Below are 24,421 nucleotides of genomic sequence, written 5' to 3'. Positions count from 1 at the left end.
ATATTTTCTCACCTTATCTTAGTCTAATATCTTTTTTCATCATCTGAAATTAGTATTCAGTCTTCTTTCCTTCCCATCTTCCATACATCTCACCTCCTGCAGTTTCGCTGGCCATTCTTTATTGTGCTCATAAACCTTTTACTTTAACTACCTTTATAATTAATACCCTTTGAACCATGTGACTTCAATTTTAGAAACAGATTCATATTTCATAAATCTCCCCGAACTCACTGATGCAGAACCTTTCTGCTTAATTTAAATGCTGGCTTCTAGTGGTTTGTGTAGTGCCTCTACATGAATGAACACATGTAAGCTGCAACCCAGGCTTCATTTGGGACGCACGCAGTGACCGACTTTACACCAGCAGCCGCTGATGCTGGAGCCACCTGTGTTATGCTGACTTCCTATCCCCTGGCCGCTGGTCTGTCTGGCGCTGATAACTACTTCATGGACATCCACCCTTCTGCCTTTAAATCCTTGTGTCTAATTCACTCTCTCTCTCTCCCAATTGTCAGCTTTGTTTTACAAACAGAGCAGTGATATTGTCTCTCAGAGGCACACCTCTCTCTGCCCTAGCCGGCTGTCAGGCTAGATCTGCTGAGCCAGTGTGCATACAAGGTACAGCGGTGAGCATGCATATTTAGTGCACAAACACACACGCCTGCATCAATACAACAATTCACATGCGGACACACGCATGAGCATGAACACATTTAAAGCAGGCACAGCACATGCCAACGCTCTAGCTGACCTCGCCTTGACCCGACGCAAGACAACTCACTGGCACCCTCGCAGCTAATAGAGCTCGACAGGTGAGTGTATTTGACAGTTTGTGCGTGCGCATGTGCTTACACTCACTCTGATACATATTTAATATGAGGCTGCAGCGTAGTGAGTGAAACTAGGACACGAAGGAGGCCAAAATATATCCTGGCTAAATGTGAGTGTTTCTCTCCGAGCAGTAGATGATGTGCATACTTATTCATTAGCTCTTTTTTTCTTTTTTTAAAAAAACTTTTTAACCATTTTCCTCTCCTTTCACTCGCTTATCATTCAGCCCCAGGGCTCATTTTAGACGTATGTCTATTAGCCACACACAGACAGATGCGCATATGCGCTGACAAAAGGGAGGCAAACAAACACAAGACCACCTCAGCCATTTGAGGACACTTTCTGTTTAATGTTATTTATAAACAGCTTTTGAGTCTGGCATTGTTTGATAACCACATACAAAACATTTGGGTTGCACAAAGGAAGAGAGTAAAGGAAAAGAGTTTAGAGATAGAGCTGTGTGTGTGTGTGTGTGTGTGTGTGTGTGTGTGTGTGTGTGTGTGTGTGTGTGTGTGTGTGTGTGTGTGTTGGGAGTAGCAAGGAAAGGAGCAGAGAAGGAGGAGAAGGAAAAGCGAATAGACAGACAGACAAGGAGAGAGAAAGGATGCAAGTTTTGGAGGGGTGAGGAGAAGGGGAGGGGAGGGAGAAAAGAGGGATGAATAGGAAAGCAGGAGGAGCGGTAAGGGGAGGGGTTAGGGGGTGGAGCAGTGCAGTGTACCGTTTATCTTCAGTGAGTCAGCGAAAACAAAACAGGAAAGAAAAAAAAAGACTGAAAGGGAAAATGATATAATGATAAAAATCATATTTTAAAAATAATAATAAAAGTTCCAGCCTCAAGCTCCCTGTTTTTAGTCTCTCTCTTTTTTTTTTTGAGGGAACTACTGAGACACATCAGAGAATCAGTTTATCCACTTTTTTTTCTCTTTTTTTTAATATATATATAAAAGTCATCCTCACAGGAATAAACAGACACAATTTACATCACCTCTGGGTTAACAGCAGCACAAACAAGTTCACCAGTAGGGATTTCTAAATCCTACATGTCAGGAGAATGACTCAAGTGACAGGCTTCCCGACATCTAGATAGAGAGACATGAAAAGGCGGGGCTCAGCGGGAAACACACCCAAGCAGGGTACAAATGCGGGCCCTGCTCATGAATTCCCATCAAAACCAGGTATTTTTAGGATGCCAGCAAAACTAAACTCATTATTTTTTGTGCTTTTTGTTAGCATGTCAATTATTTAGCTTGTTTTTTTTAAGCTTATAGTTCATCTTTTGCATAAAAGGGTATTTTTCCTTTTCAAAATAAGATTCATAACTTTGTAATTGTAAAAGAAACAAAGAGATCTTTAGCATTACTGGCTTGCCAAGGTACCCGGGTGGCCCATGAGTATCTGTACAGGTTTTGTCATTGAGCACTTTGGCTGAGTGACTGAGTCAAAGTCTCGGCATTATCTGTGGTGCTCTGTTTGTGATTCGAAAACCCTGGACTCATGGGGAGTTTATAGTGGGACAGGAAGGCTGTGAAGGTGATAGATTGGGCTATTTTGGGAGGGTTAGAGGGTGTGTGCTTGAACCTCTCAAAGGGCGCCATGTCACACAGTCCTTTCTGTGCTTTTTGAAATTTCTTGAAGAGGAGTCCCAAGCCAACAAAAGGCCAATGGGATTCTCTCTCCTCAAACGTAGCAGCATTAAACTCCAAGTCTCCAGTCAGGGCTTGCACATCGATGAGTCCGTCTGTTTCGGAGCACACTAAACAAAGAAAGAAAACCAGGAGTTTGTCAGTCGTCCGGTGATCATCACAGATTTTGAGCTACTTCTCTGCTCTCCTTTTGATGAACGATTGGATCTTTGCAGAAGATGTCGTGACTTGTGGTGATCATCATCTGATTGAAAGCTTCCGAAGAATATTTGGATTGGATCATCTCTCTTTAGAAGATGTATTTATAGCCTCTGTGGTATGAAAGAGGAAAGTGCATATCTGTTTCTTGGAATTGTGAGTCTGGCTCAGGCCTCAGCTTTTCCTTGACCTGCATGAGCTGAGCCTCTGTTTTGTAGCCACAGAGGTCAAAGGCTGAATGAAATTCCAAAGTTTTGTCCATATTGGAAACTGGCTCTCGATAGGCACTCTTGCTTTCTAACTTCATTCTACCCGCATGGCTTTAGTGTTTTTTAATTTTTTTTTTAGAGGACACACACACACACACACATACACACACATATACATACAAACATTAATACAAAAAATCTTAATTTTTTCAGTCACTCGTTCCCATTCATTTACACTGACTGTGACCAGCTGGCTCCTCAAACGATTGGTTAGTTCTGAATGGCTTTTTGAAGTTTCGATGTGAGGGCACGGACAAATTATAGTTTTCAACAGTTTGAAGACCTGAATGGCGAATAGTTGAGTGACAATTTCTGTGGTACTTTCAGAATTTAGACTAAGAAGTTAAAAGTTAAGCATACAGATTCACATTAAACTTGTCCTGATACGTGAAAGAAAACCACTTTATTTGCAGGTATATAATGGTTATAGCTATTACTGCTAAAACGTTTCACAATGACTCATTTTCCTGCCACTTGGGTCAGCGGTATTTTCTTTCTTGATCTTAAGGTGTTGCTGAGTGAGTACGGTGACAGCTACAAATGAGTATGTCTTCCTCTCGGCTTGACTGACAGATGGAGGTTGCGGTTGTGAGCGCTATCGTGTCACGGGGGCTAAACGCAGAGACCGAGCCATGAACTGTTTTGATACTTACTGTGTGTTCCTGTTGCTGAATTATTGGCTTGTTATTTTATGTGGCTGTACATAAATTCAGTGAAGCAGTTGATGCCAGAGACACAAAAGTTTTCCTGTTGTTTCCCTTGGTGACATCATCAAAGCAAATGGGCAAAATAGTTTTCCCTGACTAACATGTATTGATTATGACTCAGAATGACCCCTGCATTAATACCACAGGGATTCTCAGTGAAGTCCTTTGTACACAGTCATTTACACACACATTTATGTGCACATGCCTCATTTAAAGAGCCAGAACAAGGTGGTTCAGGAGAATGAATCATAAGGTTGCGTCACCAGCACAACAGTGTCCGTTTCCTGTCTCAACGTAGGATCACAAAGTAGAATGACAGCAGCAGAGCTGATGACAAACACGAAACTAAACCTGCATGATGTGACCCTGCTTTGTTATTAGCTCTCTGGACCCCAATTGGTGGGCCAACGGAAGTTCTGGGGATGCACTTGTTCTTCCTCCTTGTTGTGGCAGACAGGTCATATTTATCACCATCTGGAGTGTAGTCTTTTTCACCCCCCTCCTGAAGTACCTGCACCTCATTGAGCCCCCCTTTTGCCTTGCGGCCACGGCGAGTACAGTTTCGGCGACCTCCTTTAGGTGGCCGTGGTAGGGGTGAGGGTGAAGGCAAGCTGTACTGGTCCCCGTGGGGCAAGTATGGCCGCTGATGGTGGTTGTGATGGTTTCTGTGACGATTCAGGTGGTTTAAAGACTCCCCGTGCTCAATCTCTCTACCTGGGGCGCCATGCGCATGACTCTCGCCTGATATGCAACTGGGCAGCTCCTCTTTCTTGAGCGTTTTCAGGTCCCTCCCCGCCAGCTCAGGCGGCGAAACACACATCAGAGAGGAGGTGGAGCCTCTGAACCTCCGCAGCCAATCCCAAAGTGACAGGGCCTTGCAGTCACACTCCCAGGCGTTGTCGTTGAGTCGCAGGTACTCCAGGGCCGGCAGAAGAGTCAGGGTGGCACCAGACAGCTCAGTGAGGGAGTTATTAAACAGGTACAAAGTAGTGAGACGCCGAAGGTCATGGAAGGCCTGACGATCAACCCACTGGATTCGATTCTGGTGGAGAAGGAGCCGGTCTAAGACTCCTAGACCTCGAAAAGTGTTCTGGCGAAGACTCCATAGACGATTGCCATGTAGGAAGAGATGACTGAGGTTCAGAAGGTCGATGAACAAATCATCCTCTAGGAATTCTAACTGGTTATCCTGCCAGGATGTAGGAATAAAAAGGAAAGATAAAAAGAGAAGCTTAAAATGGGTTGCAAGACATCAAGCATAGTTTTTATTACTTGAGTATGAGTAATTCATTGCATTTGCATTTTTATGTTTGTTTTAGAATCATACAAGATACAGATAATATGTTAATTTTAATCATTAAATAAACTATACATGTGTGTTTGGTGTGTGTGTGTGTGTGTGTGTGTGTGTTATAGAGAACACATGCATAAACTAACTGAACTGGGTGGTTGGCCGGATGTCCAATTTGCACTGGCTAAATAAAGTGGATTAAGGGGCTCAAAAATGGACCCTTTGAATTAAAAACTATGTTTTGAGTTTTTGACTGAGTTTGGAGATTACTATATCAAATAAATAATAAGGGGTAATCTACTCTCATTCTACCAACTGATTTCTCTCTATTTTTTTCCCTTTGGGGTTTCTTTGAAAAAACAAACAAACAAACATTTGATGTAAAAATGCTTCCAAACTTGTCAGTCTGTAGCTGTTGCCTCAGTTACTAAGTAGGGTTGAAACAATGAAAAAAAAATTACTCATAATGAACCTTTGGACAGTTTTGAACTCACTCATGGTTCCGTAAATTTTCAGTTCAGTGAAAAAAGAAAAGAAAAACTTTTTCATTTATTAAAATAATAACTGAATAAATACCCAATTAGCCGTAATTCAAATTGCAACAGTTACAGCACTTAAAAGCTACAAACAGTAAGTACTGTAAGAAAGTAAGAAAAAAGGCTATGAGCTGTTAACTCTCAATATAACAAAAACATAAATCAAATAAAACATATCCATTAAGGAGAAAAACACACTTACACACACAGTCAGCTGTCACACAGTCAGCTGTGTAATTTCAGCTTTAAAAAAACTGCCCATAGTAACAATGATTTTCTCTCTGTCAACACTGAGAATGCAGCTCATGATCTGATGAGGCTTTTATCATGAATTTATTCCCTTTGTGAAAGTAAAGCGTGTTGTAGAAACACTTTTAGTGCCGATAAACTGTCCTTTCGAAAATATGATTTGAAAACAGAATTTTCTAACCCCTTCATATAATGTTATGAATTCCACTTTTATTTGGCCCAATATGGTATATAAGTTTTCTCCAGAGCAGTGTAAAAATCTAAACAGACTCTTTATTTGAACACAAATAGGTAAAAACCAGTCTCTTTCATGTCTAAACCTGTTAGACTGCTATAGCTCACTGACAACAACTAGCAAGCAAGTCAAAACTACTAGACATCTGACATTTGCACTTAACAGACCCAAAGATATTTCATAAATGGGCTGGCACTTACATAGCGCTTTTGTACTCAATTCAAGCACTCAAAGAACTTTCTTACTACAAGCTTCATTCAATCATCCAGACGACACTGAAGTCCTCTTTTTCTATCCCAAACCACTTTTAACCTTTACTGTTCACATACTCACACTCTGCATCGCGGGCCACTGAGGGTTCAGCATCTTGCTCAAAGATACTTTGCAGTAAATGCACCACTATCATTCACTGCCAATCTTAACAATTTTTCCATCGTGATATAAATAGATCATCCTTCTCTCTTCATAAACCTACTACGTAATTAATGAAATCATATATTCAGGCATGGTTTTGGATTACATAGTTCTCTTGCAGAGGTTAACCACAGAAGTTGTACTATAGGTGTATTGTTGTTTCGGGAGAGCTTGTGGTATTTTCATTACACTCAGTTATTTGATCAGGGACCAATTCATGGGGCGTAAGTGCTGAACCAACTTGATTGACAGATTACAACATAATGCGATTGTGGTGGCAGATGCAGTACACAATAGAGATAAAAGGCAGCTGTTATCCGTGTACCTGTAGATAGAGATACTGGAGATTATGTAAGCCTGAAAAGATCCCAGGAGGGAGGGTGATCAGGCCACAGTGGTATAGATGAAGGGCATGTAGCCGACCAAGGCCCAGGAAGGTGTCCGAGGCAATGGCCTTCAGGTGCCGGTTGTCCCCAAGATCAAGCTCCTCTAGGCGGTCAAAGCCATGGAAGGTGGATGGTTGTATATAGGAGATGTTGTTGGAGTAAAGCCACAGCATAGTGGTAGTGGGCGAGAAATGCCCTCGAAGTAGCCGCTGGATCTTGTTGTTTTGCAAGAAAACGCGCTCGCTCTGAGCGGGGATGCCCTCAGGCACAGCATGGAAGTTGTGGGCCTGGCAGGAGACAGTGCTAGGTGAAGTGTAGCAGATACAGTGTCGAGGGCAGGGTGAAGAGAGATCCAGGCCCCACAACACCAACAGTAGCTCCACCCCACCGTAACCTGAGAGGGGAGGAGGAGGGGAGGATGGGGATGAAAAAAAGAGAAGGATGGAAAGGAGAGAGAGAGACAAGCCATATTAATTTAATTCATAAGGCAGAGATTCTGTTATCAGACGCATCTTGAATGAAACACTCATTGCTCTCAGTTTACAAGGACAACAATAGGCATGGTTCAGTGCAGATGAATTACAACGCTGACACAAATCTCTCTCTCGCGCACACACACATACTTGTGTATGGTTGTGTGAGCTCATTCTTCCTACATATTTTTCAACTATTTGCAAAGTGTTTGCTCTCAAACCTTTTCTACACCCACTGCTACCTTCACAATAAACTAGCTCGAACTCCCAAATTTAAAGTCATGGGATCATCTTCTACCGAAGCCTCAGAAAGGCTCTGTATACAATGTGCAAAACATAGAAAAATACTGCTCAGGTGTGCAAGCATTTTGTTAAGAGGGGAGAGTGTGTGGTGTTTTTTATCGTGCGCTAGTATTGCTGTCAGTGAGGTACATACATTTATATTTTTCTCTTCCTACCACTAATCTTGACAATATGGCACATACACACACACACACACAGCATCCCATCATGCAGTGTTATATCCTTTGGTTATCCTCTAAAGGCGACAGAAAATCGATGTTTCTGCTGCTTACAAGTGAACACACACCACACCTGTAATACGTTCCCACAATAAAGGAAACCAAGAAAGGAGGATATTGGGAGAGGGAGGAGGTGGAGGATGAATAGGGGAATCATCTGCAGTGTGGCTGTGAAGTGGATATTACTTTTTGTTTTCAGATTCCCTTCATCTCACTCACATTTATTTGACTTTTTTCCCTGCTCTGGATCATTCTAGTGTTTGATGTGTTTGTAGGGCTGGGGAGACAAAAATGAAGTCAAGCAGAAAGAGATGAGGGTGCAGATCTTGGGAGTAACTGCTAAATGAAGAGAACGATACAACACGAACATCAGGTGCTGACCTGTGTGTAACTTTTGGTGTGTCGGTGTATATGTCTGCCTTTCAATTTAAATTTTATTTATATAGCATAACTTTAGAACCACAGTCTGTTTAAGGCACTTCAGATTGAAGACCCTACAATATTATAATTATTATTCATTTAAATTTGATTTAGACAAGTCATATACAATACAGACAAAGATGACACAAGCAAGTAAGATTCCTTTTATTTGAAATGAAATGTGTGTGTGTGTGCATAACTTGTGTTTTTGCACCTGCTTAAGTCTCAGATTGCATGATTAGAAGGGAGAGCCAAGAGGGGTATTGAAATTAAACCAATAAATAAATAAAGTAAAATAAAGAATAAATAGAATAAATAGTTAAATGAAAGGCTCCTATAATATTAGAAAGAAACTCCAACAGTCACATGACCCCTTAATAGTAAGCATGTGGTGACAATGGGAAGTAAACACACTTTTTTTTAACAGGAAGAAACCTCAGACAGGAAAGGGCTCAGGGAGGAGCAGCCATCAGCCAACCAGAATCTACTCGGTTTTGTTTTTTTCCCATTACAATTGAGTATCACCTAATTTGCATGTGGTCGTTAAAACAACGTGGCCAAAAGTTCGGTGACGTCATTTGTATGTGACACAAAGACAACACATCAACGTCGAGGTGATGGTATACCTGCTATAGTGAGTTTAATTTCTTGTGGTTCTGAGCTTTTGAAATCTGTTTTTACTTCATGTCTTTCTAACTGATGGTTTGCAATACTGTGCTGGCTTTGTTTTGTGATTTATTGCATTTCGGTTCATAACTTGTATATTATTTCTAGTATTAGTTGTACAAGTTGTAATAATCATCTTTCCTGTGTTTCTGCTTCATCTCTTCTTTTTCCAAATTTAGGCCTGTTTGTGTTTCCTTGTCTCATGCATCTTGTTAAGTTTTTGTATATGTGACAATAAAAACAATAAAAATCCAATGAACAATATTTAACAATATAAAGGGGAAACAAATTAAGAATGGAATAGAAAGAAAATAACACAAAGACAATCACGCCAAAATAGAAACATGTTTTTGTGTTAGCAGGCCCATAACCAGGGTTTAGAGATTAATGAAGTCCGGTTCTGATTCTTATAAGGCACCTTTTTACTCTACCTGAGCACTCAAAGCAATTTATGCAGTATGCCACATTCACCCATTCACTTATCCCATTTTTTCTATGCTTAAGTGCTTTCTATCAGTCACACACATTCACTCTCCAATGGATGCATCAAAAGGCAATTTAGGGTTAGTATCTTGCCCAGGAATATTTGGGATGCGGATTGGAGCAACCAGGGAATGAATCACCAACCTTCCGAGTACATGACCGACTCTACCTCTGAAGCTACAGCCACCCCTGATGCGTTAATATACAACCAGAAACTCGCTAACATTTTCTTTGTACAGCTTTCTTTATATACCTGTTTTAAAATGACTGAATATATCCTATATTTAAACCACACAAGTCATGCTTCCACCTAAACCCCCTAAATACAACCCAATGACAGGGAAATTAGAATTCCTGTCTTTTCAAAGTAAAAGCCATCTAGAGTGTCACACATTGATTCGTGCCAATTTTTACTGTCTTATTTTGAAAAAGTTTCAGGTTCAGTACTCAGTGATCTAATAGCTATTAACTGGCATGTGTGAGTGATATGGACAGATGTGATGTACAGATGTCATCCTGACCAGGACATCGCTGCTCTGTAAAGAACAACATGTTCTAAAATGTAAGCAGAGGACAGCAGAGTTTTATCCACGCACTGCACGATTCTGTATTACTCTAAGCGGGACTGCAGCATTCTGTCCCGCTGTAACATAATGTGTGTTTGTCAGTATATTTAAATCCTTCTAATAGTTCATAAAGCTCTCAGTGGTTTTCACTTCCTAATAAGATCTCTGACTTGCTCACTGTCTATAACCCAGTGAATGCTCTGAGGTCGTCAGATGCAAACAGTAGTTGCCTCAAAGCCCTTTATGTTTTAAGGTAAAGACCCTATAACAAAACAAAGAAAACAGAGAAAACCCCAAAAATCACATGAATCCCTTTGAGCAAAAGCTTTGGCGCCAGTGGAAAGGAAAATATCCCTTTTAACAGGAAGAAACCTCCAGCAGAACCAGGCTCAGGGAGGGGTGGCCATGTGCTACAAGTTACACTGTTGATTTTTAACTCATTTTCATTAATATACATTATAGTTAACAAAAGTATTTAGGATTAAGTTTAGAGGTTTTATTAATTTTACAAATTATTTAGATAATTTCAGTTCATATCTTAAAGGTAAATTACGCGGAACCTACAAATACGCTAATAAACAAAGACAACGACAAACAACACAATCTAAAAGATTGAACCAACCACTGCCTGCATTTTAAAACTGACCTCACAGCTGGCTACAACTAAATAAGAAACACATTTTAATACAATACTGGAAAAATAGAAAAGCTACAGTATGTTAATGCTAACAGATGGCTAATGTGGCTATTTTATGGCTGTATTTTATCTATTTGTTAAGTTTTTTTTGCCCTGTTTTTGGTAACACTTTATAACATGACCTGCGAATGAGGCGCAAGCACACTGTACTTACATGCATTCTGTGCGCAGCTAGTGTGGTTTTTGCAGGAAACAATAAAATAATTTCACTGTTAGACCGCAAGTACCCTGTAATTACGTGTAATTTCATGTAACAAGTTTTGTACTAGGGTTGGGTGATATGTAAAAATTTCTTTTTTTCTATTGACTGCTTCTATTAGCTCCATCATTATTAGCAAACTTACTCATGGGCAAATAAATAAATAAATCAGCCTTGTAAAAATTATTGACGATAGGGGATATTCGATATATTCGTCCAATCGCCCAACCCTATTTTGTACAGGAAACAATAAAATATTAATGTAAAATTAAATTAAGTAATTTTAAGGGGTTATTTCATGGTACATTTCCAGAAAAACAAACAATATTTCCCCATCTTACATCTTATGTACCCTGTACTTTACTGCAAATTGCACTTAAGTACAAGGTATGTACTTAAGTGTACATAAGGGTGTACAGTATACTTGATTAATTGTTTCTTGCAAAAACCTCACGTGTTGCCTGCAAATTGCATGTAAGTACAGGGTACTTGCACCTTAGTCACTCCATAACACTACACGCACCCCAGAAAGTACAGGATACTTACAGTGTACTTGTCTCATTGTTTCCTGCAAAAACCTGACTTGTTGCCCGCAAACTGCATCCAAGTTACACGTAATTACAGGATACTTGTGGTCTAACAGTGTAATTATTTCATTATTTCTTGCATTTACCTGCATTTTGCAGACTTGTTGCCTGCAAAATGCAGGTAAGTACAGGGTACTTGCTCTTTATTTGTGGGTCGTGTTAAAAAGTGTTACTCTGTTTTTATTGCTGAGGTATAATAGACTTACTTATAGTAGATATTTAGGTTTTTGTGTTTTAATCTTTTATGTTAAGCACATTTGAGATTGCACATGACAAAATCCTGGATTTCTGGATTGATTACTTATAAAAGTGATATTTCACACAATCTGGCTAAACCAATTGTATACAGACACGCACACTTTTAATGTCTTTATTGCACACACTAAGTAAAAAGTTGCGTTTCACACCAACCAGTGGGAAAGTGCAGACTATGTCGGTCTAGACTTTTTATGCCTTTATTTATAGGGAAGGAAGCCTCTACAACCCACACATCCAATCTCATCTCCCCAGGAACACAGTCGTTCATTTATTTTTTTCCTGCCTTAACTGTGATTGATTGCTTAGTGTGTTCACAAAAAAAGGCATGGAAAGCACAGCAGCTTGTTTCCTTTAAGTTTAATCAGCTTGTTTTTTAGATAAAGATCAGACCACATTAGTTCACTTTTATAAAAACCTGAAACTCCAAGGCTTCACAAACTTTTTCTTGCAGAAGTATGTGACATTTCTTCTGAAGGATGTATTGAGAGCGCTGTCTGCTCTGTTGGACAAGTCTGACCTTTTTGTCAAAAAAAATTGGCACACAGCCTCCGTTATCACAGCAGCCCATCTTCTGTCTTCTCTCATACCAACAACAAATCAATACTGTGTACTTTAATATTGTATGATATAATGAATATTAATAAATATGGATGGTTAAGCAACAACTACTTAATTATTTGTGGATTTGTCCATGTTTTTACTATTTATCTGGAGATAAAAATACATAATTTATTAAGAATTGAAAAAAATTACGATGCGTGGTTTGAAAAGTTAAACATGTTTCCTAAGTCATTGTAAACATGATTTTCAAGTGTTTAATATGTGTCAATCACACCCAAAAGTTTTAATCTTTCAAACGTTGTTAGTGCACCAAAACATTTGTTGTAGATATGCGTGGCAACCTTTAGCAGAAATTAAAGTAGCACCCCCCACCCCACCCCCAGGTAGTGAGTCCACCTGTATGTGCTGGTTCGTGCATGTCACTGTTGGCTCTCTCCAAGAGGGAAGGAAAGTAAGAATGAAAGGAAAACATTTTTAGAGTATTTCATTCGTGTTATTTTATGTATATTTATGTTATTTTATTGTTTATTTTATTCCAGCTCAGTGTGAGAATTTTTATTGCTGTTTTGCTGCTCTGCATCGTGACTGACCACATTCAACACACGAGAGGGGAGCACAGAGCAGAGGAAGACACACGGAGAAAGAGAATCTGACAAAGAGCAACAAAACAGCAGTAGAGATCTTTATCACAGCGGTGGCCCCGACACAAGTTGCCTTAAAGCGCAGCACAGCCATTCAGTGCAATCCAAGAGTTTGGATTTTCTCACTGCAGAATAAAAGGGAAATGTTTCAATTTGTTTCAGTTTGAGATGGTCTCTGGTCTCGTGCAACATCAGGTAGACCTCAATGTCATTTAACAGTTTTATGTTTATGTTTCATAAATTTTCATATTGAGAATCATAACTAACTTACTAGCAGTTTTTCTTGTCAGTCACTGTCAGCCAAGTATCTATACAACTAATGAATCACAGCACAAGCAAAACTTCTCTTCTTCTGTGATCACTATATAGCCATGTAGCATTGTTCCCAAACTTAAATCAATATCCAACTTACATGGTATTTTTTCAGATCAAATATGTGCAACTGCCAATGACTGCAAAACACTGGCAGGGGAAATGTGCTAAAGTGAGATGAAGCAGATCTGAAAGGGTTTTTTTTGCCAAAAATAATAGTAATGCAGTAAAAGAAGCAACTCATTTTAAAATGTGTTGTTAAACAGCAAATAAGTAAGCCATCGTAAACTAGCCATTGCTGTTTGTTACTGTGTTGAGGTGCTTTTTGCAGCACCAACAAATAAGATCATAGCTTGGTTTGTGAGCTGTACTAATGTATCTAAATTTGAATATATACATTGCACTGACAGACCCACTCTAGGGTTGAATAATAAGTATAAAAACTGATCAATTTTACATTAAATATTAATGTTAGAGTTCCCTTCACATGTGCAGCCCCCGGCTTCCCTAGTTCTCCTTGTCTGTCTCGTTTTTCCCTGTCCTCTTTTCCTTTTCTTTTTTTTATCTGTTCCACACATTTTCTTCCCCCCAGTCTGTGTATAGGCTTGACTGGTCATGCGTTATTGCTATAAACGGTAACACATATAGTGGATATTCAGTGTTGCGGGGTATAGAAATGATTTTATCTTAACTTTTCTCTACTCCTTTGCTTTATCGGTCCATCTGTGTTGCCCGTTTTCTTCATGCTTTTCTGCCTTCTTTCTACCGAACATTTACACTTGCCTTCCTCCCCAGCTTATCTTCATGTGCTGCTCTGCCCCACCTGCTGTGTCTGTTAATTAGGGATAAAGCTGCTGTTTGTTACTTTGTGTGCGTGAGCATGGGAAATAAATACTGTGCATGTACGTCTTTCTGCGTTTGCGTCCTTGTCTCTTTGTGGTTCTTACTGAACAGCATCGCTTGACGGGACTTGACTGAACTCTATTGTCTTTGCTTGAATAGAAGCTCATCTTAATCTTTTGCCTCGAGATGCTTTCAGCTGATGAATTTGTTGTTAAAGCTGACGTGGCAGTGACATTCAGCTCCTCATTGCATATCTTAAGGTCTTCATATCTTGGTAAAGTACACTCAACATTCTACTGGGAACGTCTCCAACCTCAGTTGCATCCCAAATCACATTTATGATTTCTCAGCTGTTAGTATACTTTAAATTTGCAATGGTAAACTCACCAGTAGCGTGTTCCCACTGGTCCCATTATATGTATTTTTTCATCCAAATTGTCTTTGGTTCAAGACTCCTTGACACACACTTGTGATAATGCTGTTAGCGTTTAAGTTTGCATTTCCAATTGCTTTTCCTCCCTCGTTGCCTTTTGTTTACCCCTGCAGTCTTTCATTTCTTTTTTTCCTTTTGGTATTTTCATCATTTCTTTATATCTGACACCCTTCTCTTTACCCTTTACCCCCTTCAGTCTTTCCAATTATATCCTCCATCTTTCTGCTTTTCATTGTTCAATATAGTGTGTGCATGTGTTTCCCATTTGAGGGAAATGTCTGCTGATTTATGCTCATCTTTGCTTGCAGATTAACTGTGGGTGTTCAAAGTTTACAGATTGAGAGATGAAGCTGATGATATTAGATAAAAAGATTGCTGACTGCCATATGGCTTTGACACCGGGGGCAGTATAACTCCCACCAGCATCCATCCATCCAGACGCTTTATTTATTCATCATTTGCCTTGTAAAACACGAAATTTTCTCTGTTCACTTATGATGTTAGACAGCTTTTAAGAGTAAGATAGAAACAGAGAAAAAAGGGCCTGTGAGTCAAGGATTGAGCCACATAGGCATTTTTAATGATGCATAAGCTGTTGACATTTCTCAAAATGTACGCTACTGTTCTCAGCACCTTTGAGGGAAAATCTCCAATCCTGCATCAACAACAGGACCTTGTTTCCAAGCATGTTTCGAAACATCGTAATTTGAAGTCAGCAGTTCTTTGGACTCGCCACTGCCTTTAGCTTCACAGTACTAGTGCTGAAATACATAAACATAATTGCAAATCAGCAAGTAGCCGTGGTATCAAACTGGAATTGGGCCAAATCTGAAACCCCTAAAAACTCCCAGTATGGAGCTTCAAAGTAAAAAAAACAAAAAACAAAAGTCTTTTTCACTGGTAACTGTTTATGATGCATTTCCCCCATGTGCTGCAGTTAAATAAGAAAATGAATTATGGGTACTTTCATTAAAGTGATTCATACCTGGCTTGAATCTCTCTTGATTAAATATTTTAAATCTTATTTGATTTGATACCTGCTGCCTTAAGACATTTTTAGAGCTATATAGAGCAGTAGTTGGACAACAGCACATGTTTGCTTGCCCTTGATCCCTTGCCCTTGATGGGGGGGGGCAGCTTCAGAAGAGTTTTTGTTGCCCCAAATAGATGTTTGTCAAAGAAAAATGTCTTCTATTGAGATTTACAGTATATTGAACCAGGAAGCATCTTGCAAGTAAGGCAGTAAAATGAACGACACAGTCATTAGATGCACAAATTACAGTAGCTTTGACACCAGGACATCACATGTACAAATTAACTTGAGTGATGAGTAACTGTTCAGCTCACCACTTACGATGAACCACAGGTTCTGCTGTGTCCATCCAAAGACCTTTCTTGCATGTTTCTCTGCCTGTCGTCTCTCCACTGTCTGTAATAAAGGCTTAAAATGCCCCATGATACTTAAAAATAATCTGCTGCCATAACAGCCTCCACTCTTCTGAGAAAGCCTTTGATAAGAATTTTGAGCCTGGCTGCAGGGATTTGTATTAGTGAGGATGGATGCTGTTGTTGGGTGATCAGATCTGGGTCCCTGTCATGTTCCCATTTCATCCAGAAGGTGCTGGATGGTGTTGAGGTTGGGATGGAAAGCTGTGTTCAGGTTTACATATCTCTACACCAAATGGATAAAAAACTAATTTTTAATCTCTTTGTGTGTCATATCATCAAGTTGAAAGTTCAAAGTCTGCATATTTAGCATTCCTGTTTATTTGTTTTAACCAAAATGTATTGCTTTTCTTTTTTGTATTTATAAGCCCCCGACATAACTATTCTCCACTGACTATTGTAATTTGTTTGCTCACTATTCTGCCGGCTTCAACACTGATAGTTAGCCAGCAGTGGGTAAACACTTAGCCCAGCTGAACTATGCACAGTAGGGACTCCGTTATAATTGGAGTCCAGGAATGTCTTATAGAGGGACCAAACCACAGACTTAGATTTCAGACTTATTATTTGTAGTTTTCACAATGGGATCCACAAAAGACAGCTCATGCTAAAGTGTTCTCCACGTTTCTCTTTTCCAGGACAGTGCAGTATGTGAGAGCTTCCAATGACTAAGCCTGTGTTTAAATAGTATGTATGAGAAACAAAGTCAGATAGGAGTCAGTGGCTGCTTTAATCAGTTACTGAGAATTTGCAGACAGGTGACCACTAATCATGTGATGTTAAAGTAAAGCCCCAGTAACAAAGGCCTAGAGACTGATCTGCAACCATCTGGTAACCACTGGTTGTGAGGAAAAAAATGAGCATTCACCCACTGATTGTGGGTGGCTGCTGGAAGCTAGTGAAAATTATTGCTAAAGCCCCAATCCTATAGACAGGCCTATAGACCAGTCTGCCTCTCACCCTATGACAGCTGAGATAGGAATATTGGATAGATGGATGAAGTTATATAAACATTTGCCCGATGCTGCTGTCAAAAGAGGAAAATTACCTATCAAGACAACAACAACAACAAAAAAAAAAAACATTTTGAGGACGGACCATTTAGGGAGCTACATTTTTGATTTTTCTTTTCCCCTCCCTGTCCCATCCGGTAGCTTTAGCCCTGTTGTTCTTTTTATTTTATTATTTTTCATAATGCCATGGTCCTGCAGTTTTAGAAAGCTGTGCTTTGGCTTGATTTTCACCCCCTATTGGTCAAGATCATTTTTTGGAGTTGGGTGTCAACACACTTTTGATCATTTCATACTGTAATTCGTGCCTTTCTGAAGTGGTAAAGTTTTGTCTCCAGTGGTTTGCTGTTCAAATTCCAGCTTGACTGCCTCATTAACACACAGGTGACGATGTCCTTTTGTCCTCTGGTGTAGCGTACACAATGTGGTGTTCACTTTACACCAGTAATTGTCTGGTTCAGCAAGTGATGCCTTTTTAATCAAAACTCTTTCTCTCTCATTCTTTTCACTCTCTGTGTCTGCATCCATTTCCCGCTGGTTGTTTGTCTAAATTCTCATCTTAGCTTCCCTGGTTAGATATTTGCTGAAAGCTTCATCAAGCACAGCCAGGGTTCAATTACAAGATCTGTCTTCCTCCTCTCTCTCATTCTCATTCCTCCATACCAGTAATAATGTGCGTACAACACACAGAGAAAGAAGAAGAAGGAGGAAAAAAAAACTGCAAGCGCACATGCTGCTTGTCAGGTCGTCGTCAAAACTGCCTCCCAACAACAACTTGGCATCTGGAAGAGACACCTGCCACTCATTCTGGCAAACACAAGGAGAAGGTAACAGAATGTGGAATGTAAGAGCGGGAGGGAAAAGGAGAGGAAGGGATCCGGAGAGGGGAGGAATGGGCAATGTCATGCTCAAAGGGAATGTGGAGCTCTTATAACATGAAAGCAGAGGCAGGAGGAGAGAGGCACAGCGTGGTGGTGTGGGAGGGAAAGAGAGCATAGCAAGTGAGACTGTAGCTAAAAAAAGGATGATGGGAATGACAGGGATCTACTTCGAAGTGTAAACCATTATATATGTAGGAGTGTAAATGTCTGTCTGCTCAGCACAGAGCACAACTGTGACTTCCTGAATTGCCACCCGATTCAATGACCTTCTGCGTGATGAGTCAGATAAACACTTACCAATCAATTATACATACCACACTTGTATAGTCACTGGCCTAAAAACTGCGAAAAAATAATTTAGTCACAATGAACCACATGTGCGCAATGCACAGGTGAACCACGTTCACATGCAGACAAGCAAAATCAACTCCAATTAGGCAGCGACAGCTGGATTTGAACAGGAAAATAGCACAAGAAAAGCAGAGAGCAAAACACATACTAAAACATAAGGGCACTAAGGCAGTGCAAACAAGGCCAATGCCCTGGTTTTCACTTTTAAAGAAATTTGACATTTGGCTGAGTTGATTGTACTGACAAACAGAAAAGAAACAGGAATGATCACGCAGAACAAAAGTCCAGTTTACAAAAATGCAGAAATGCAGGGGGCGAGGAGGGGTGCAGGAGGAAAGATGGCTAGCTCAGACACTCGATATAGATGCTGCTCCCCTCTTGTTAGTGGTTGATTTAGCTTAGCATAATCCCGAAGATCATTTAGCATTGCTCATTCAAACGGTGATAAATCTCTGGCAGAGTTAATAGGAGATTTAAATGGCGTCATTGCCTCAAAGACACAGCTGAAATATCTCTGCACTATATAATCCTCTCCTCTCATGTAATATAGTACATAACATCCATCTTCATATTGCAGACAAATCAGGTCAATACTGCCGGCTCTGCACCACTGATTCCCTGTGGCCTAGGAATTATTATTTTGTAGTTTTGAAAGTTTTGTTCATTCAAAGTCCCACTCTTGTGACCCCAAACAAAAAAATTCAAACAATACTTAAAAGCAAATAACTGGCTATCCGGGCCTGAGTAGGAGTAACAATTGATTTCTTGAAACAGACGCAGCAGTAGCTACGCCCTTGTTTTGATCCTTGATGCGCTGTCTAACTGTTTAAAGAGAATCTTATGAGGAAAGGTAGAAGTGCCTTTGGGACATGACGTAACAAGAAAAGTGCTGCAGATCTTAAAACATTTTATACATCAGAATACTTTTCATTTCTTACACAGTTTGAGGCAGGTTTTACTTTTGAAAACAAAAAAGACAAATAAAACCACCGAAACAATGTTTTTGTTTGAGGGCCAGAAAAGTTAAGTGCTCTTATTGTACTGATCAATCATTACAAGCGATAAATCAGACTTTTTTTTTTCTTTTTGATTGAACCGGGCCATCCATCTATCCATCCGTCTCCATCAATCTGAGTCCTGTGTAACAACTAACAACCAAAGTGACATGACTGCCATCTCCATTCTGTTCAGCGAAAACATAATAATTGAATGTGGAGTTTTTCTACAGGTGACTCTCAAGTTTTGATAATAAAGTGTCCTTGAACACACCACCAATGACACCTTTCAGAAGAGTCCTTGCTTGTGAATATGTGATTACTCCCAGTGTATTTGACACATAAAGTGCTCACGTTGATAAACTACTCCTTTGGTGTTCACACAGAATTTTGCACATCAAGACTGCCTGGAAGGGAAAGATTACAGAATTGTGTTGTATGACGTGTAGCTACTGTTAATGCACCAAAACATGCATATCCATTTTGTAATCACATTAGACTAAAAACTAGACTCTTTAATCAGAACAGCAATGCTGTGCGCCTTTGTCCAGCAGGAAAGCAAAATGTTTAAAGCTGAAATAAAAAATCGATGTTCATTAGCATGAAAGAAGTTCACTGGCTCCTTGCTTGTATAACAAATTCACGAAGGCCTGCTTGAAAGCTATTTTCAAGGTATCTAGGTATCTTATAATTAGTGCTGGTCCTATGAGGTCTATTTTCCACTGCCTGACAGTCTCGGCAGTCTGATTCTCTGCTGTGGCCCCCATGGCCACTGGCCTGGCGTTGTGACATCTGTTCAGCACACAACATACTGGCCCATTAAAAATACACACGCTCTTCTCCGATCGGTGAGGGTGCGTGCATGGACAACGGCAGAGATAGAGAGACCAAACGCAAATATAACCTCTACCCCTCTTTGCATGCAGTAATTGGGTCATTTGAAAGGCTAAGCTTATCTCAACACTAATCAGACTCTAATTATACTCCGAAAAACTTTGCTCACCCCTCCCTCCCTCCCTCCCATATATGCACACACCCACAGTCTTCAGATGCATAATCAGATGATGCAGGTCACAGCTTTCCCTATTTAAATCATGCCTATTAGCGGTAAGATGTGAGCGAGCTCACGGCACTGCTTCTGCTGCTGCTCTTCATCTTGTCCTGCCTCACTCAAAACCGCGACGATAACACAGAGCGACAGGGTGACGTGTGTCAATGGGAAACAGGGGGTATGTTCAGATTTCAAAGAGGAGGTGTGGCCCTTGCTCCCCAGGCACCCAAAACAAATTCATTAAGGACACAGGAAGGCCATGCACTTGTTAGCACAATGAATGCTTCTCAACAAATAGATTAAAAATGGAACAACGAGGCCATCTTAAAGTACTGAATGTAATATCAATAGCCACACTTTCAGTTCAACTGCATTTTTCAGTATTCTTTAATCCTTTATCACCCAAGTATCAGCCCGCCTGGACTTATCTTGTAATTTTGGCTGTAAAATTAGAAAATAATCATTTTTCAGAAACCATTTTAATTTTCTCTCTACCCCAAAGTGGTTGAGAGTTACGGTAGTTACAGTGAAGCGCACATGGTGAAATCTAGCTGGATCGGATTTTTCTATCTGTGTTTAGACACCAGTACCTTGTGAATGCTTTGTGCCATCATAACACACTAAAGTCTAAGAAGCTTGGAAATCTACCTAATCACATGAGCCAAGGTGTGAAGATGGGTGTGGGTCCCAATCAGCCAGGGTTTTGGGTGAGCTCACTGTGAAAATGACATGTGAAAATTCAAAATGAGCTCACCCGAAACCCTGGCTGATTGGGACCCACACCCGTCTTCACACCTTGGCTCATGTGATTAGGTAGAGGGGGTCCTTTTGTCCCTATTTGAGGGGATACTCCCACTGGGTTTAAATCTGGGACTCTCCACCATTTGACCCTTAAAACTGAAGAAGCTTCTCGGATGAGAGGTGAAACGTCTTCAAGCAACTTAAAGAAGTCCAGATGCTTTTCTTTCCAAGCTTCTTAGACTACGATGACCTGGATGACTGAGAACCTTCACAGATATAACACACTAAAGCTCATCTTACTACTCAAAATTATTTAAAAAACAAAAAATAAAATTATCAACCTTTAATACGCTGCCGGTTGTTTCAATTCAATTTAAAGTCTTAATAATTTGCAAATAGTTCTGTTTTAATTTCAATTTTACACACTGCGCTCTTTCAAATGATAACACACAGGCTTACAGGCATAAATGCAGATGCAAAGTGACACATACAAACAGCGATGTATACCCACAGTGGAGCAAATACACACCAATCACAGGAATTTCACAGCTGACTGACCCTGATCTGGCAGCAGGCATCTGTGTCTGCTGAGATGGTGTGCATGAACAGTTTTAACATCTTTGTGTGTCTGTGTGTGTGCCCATTGATGCACACTTCACATGAATTGTGTGTTAAGGTGCTGGTGCTGGTGCTGCCCCCGCCCCGTGTCGCCCCATCACTGGATCCGGACGTCTCTTTGGCAGATATCCTCAGTGGAAAGTGGCAAGAAATGAGCTTGTCCAACAGCCCAAAGAGAAGAGGATGAGAAAGTGCAGCATGGGGGCGAGGTGGTTCTTCTCTTAATAGCTGTTTGTCCAATTCTCCCAGCACAAGGAAAATCTCTCTTCCTCTTGTGACTAAATCATTCCCTGCTCCCCTCTCTACACTGCCGGTATGAATCACCCTTTGTCACCCTCCTCCGCTTTCCTCCCTCTTGTTCCTTTAGTTTCCCATCTGTCTCTATTACAAAGACTGTTAAAAGTACATCAGGACTTATTATTGCATACATCTTTCTAGCAATGAGTGTCTGTGCTCTTGCACCTTATTTCCAAAGTATTTGTTTTTGAGGCTCCCGGAGAGAAATTTCTGTCGAGCTCTGGGATTACACTTGTAAATCAGCCACGTGCAGACTCAAGAAAAGACAGAAGAAAAAGAGAAAGGCGACAGAAGGCGAGCGAGATGAAGGGTTACAAATCCAAATATCCAGAATGACAAGTGAAGTGTGCGATTTTAGTGCAGTGACATGTCTGAGGGATCATCTGTCGACGGGCTGTTTTATGCGTTAGCACGCTGCTATTGCACATTTGCTGTTGACAGAGCCAATCACAGGCAGGCACTGACCATTTTTCAGCCTGATTGGACGAAACAAGAGGGGGAAATCGGCATCAAGCCTCTCATCAAATAAGCTCCCCGTGGAGCACGACTTTAAGTACTATAGAACTGGTCGCATTGATGTAAACAGTTTTGTTCCAAATGGCTTATGTAGGAGCTGACAAGTGAGACCCAGAGCAACAAAATGATTAATGACTTGAAAGCACAGCTACATATACTGTATTACTGCGCTGGACTGAAACTGATGGATCAACCATCTCAATGTAAACCCAGAATGTCACACTGTTTCTAATAGTTTTCAACTGATCACAATATAACTGCTCTCACAACACTATTAGCATGATATTAGAGTTGCAAAGTGCTACATTTTCCCTTCGGCCTGCTTTTCATGTTGACATTTTTCACACCATGGTGCTTGTGGAAAAATGCATTCAGGTGGAATGACAGAGAAATGGCATAGAGGAGACATCAGTCAGGAAATATGAGATGGGAAGTGGAAGGGAGAGGAAGGATGTATGAGGGGGAAACAGGGAGAGGTGTCACAGATTTTCTCCATCAGCTAAAGGGAGATGGATGAAGCGAGAAGAGGATGTCAGTTAAACTTCCCTAATCAGTCATTGGATGTAGCTAATCTGAAGGTTGCCGGTTAAACTCTGCCATTAGTCACAGAGTTTGGCTGCTGTGAAGGTTAGAATAATCTAGAAATGTCTCATCATGCTCGTCTTCTGCGCTTTCTTATAATGATCCCTTCTGTTATTAGTATAAGGGCTGTGCTCTGCTTATAACAGCTATCTGGTGATCCTGATCGTGTTTCCCATTTTAGGGGCTTTTTTTAAATAAAAAAAAAGTGATGCACTGGAAATCTACCTAGAGTATAAAATACTCACCATCTGTAAGGATGGCTTTAAAAAGCCTGAAACCCATTCATTCAGGGTGAGGGTAAGTATGCAGGATTCAGAGGAGCTGTATTCCAGTGATGACTCAGTCACAACATCAAAAATGTCTCTAAACATACCAAGTATTAACAGAAACCTTTGAAATTCCTGCAATGCAACAATTTTTCTTTGTTGCTTAGCTTTATGCTGGCTGTGCATCAGTGTCAATATACCACTTCACCATGTGGTAAGTATGAGAAGGAGTATGACTATTAGCAATGTTGTGAAAACTATGAGCGTTCCTCTTCAGTGGCATTGTAATGAAGGACTCAAACCTACAGTATTATAAAAAACACAGGAACTGAGATTCAGTGCACTGAAAATGCCTAGACCTGGTTCTGTGTCTATGCTCTGAGGTCTTATTACAGCTCAGTGTGTACAGACACAGCACTGTGCAGGTGGTTTTGATGACTGACAGGGGAAAATGTCATTTCTGATATGGTTAAACATGACTTTTTGTTTGACTTTTCAGGTTATTCATATATTGAAAGAAAGAACATGCTAAAAAATCACAATAACTTATAATCGGTTTTTCATACTTCTTGTATGTACTGATTTAAAAAAAAAATTTCTTTGTTTGTCTGTTTGACCTTGTTAAGATTGTAGACAGAAACACTGTGTGGAACTTATATTCTCCACATATTCTTTCCAGTAAATCTCCAAATTTGGGTTTTTTTGTGCATTGTACAATCTGATATTCCAAGCTGTGATTAGCAGGATGAGTAGGTTTAAACTTTTCCAAAAGAAAATGGTCTAAACTTGGATTGTTATTGTATGACTAAAAAATAAAAACCTGTTCCTCCAATAAATGAATTGCATTATTCTTATTTGTTTTTATTTTGTTTGTTTTATTCTCCCTGTCTTAATTGGACAAAAGTGCAGCAGAAAGCTCTGGCTAAATACAGTTCACACCAGAAACAGTATGTTGGGGCTTCAGTTTGCATAATTCAGGTTATGCTTGAGAATTCTAACACTAAATATTCTCACAGTCATCTCACATACACTATATGGACAAAAATACTCCTACATATCACACCTATAGATGATGCTTAACCATGGAAACCCATGCCATGAAACTCCTGGTGAACAGGTTTTGTGCTGATGTTAATGTCAGTGGAGGTTTGGAACTCTTCTACTCAGTCAGCAGGGCGCTGGTGATTTTTATGCACTTGGCACCACTCTGTAAGTTTATGTGGTTGCTGAGGTTTCTAAACACTTCAG

The 24,421-nt window shown here is 40.2% G+C and overlaps 1 protein-coding gene across 1 annotated transcript in view; it reads right to left on the bottom strand.

Moving 5' to 3' along the window:
• Positions 1-704: 704 nt before the first annotated feature.
• Positions 705-24,421, bottom strand: part of LOC134637050 (reticulon-4 receptor-like 1) — a 107,346-nt gene continuing 83,629 nt past the window's right edge. Inside the window, exons 2-3 of the mRNA XM_063487372.1 lie at positions 6,699-7,153; positions 705-4,837 (exon numbers count right to left, since the gene is read on the bottom strand). Coding sequence (XP_063343442.1) covers positions 3,938-4,837; positions 6,699-7,153 — 1,355 coding nt within the window. The 3' untranslated portion in view covers positions 705-3,937. The remainder of the gene's footprint in view (positions 4,838-6,698; positions 7,154-24,421) is intronic.

The sequence above is a fragment of the Pelmatolapia mariae genome, linkage group LG10_11 (genome assembly GCF_036321145.2).
Source record: "Pelmatolapia mariae isolate MD_Pm_ZW linkage group LG10_11, Pm_UMD_F_2, whole genome shotgun sequence".
NCBI lineage: Eukaryota > Metazoa > Chordata > Actinopteri > Cichliformes > Cichlidae > Pelmatolapia > Pelmatolapia mariae.
This window is presented reverse-complemented; position numbering and strand designations above follow the sequence as displayed.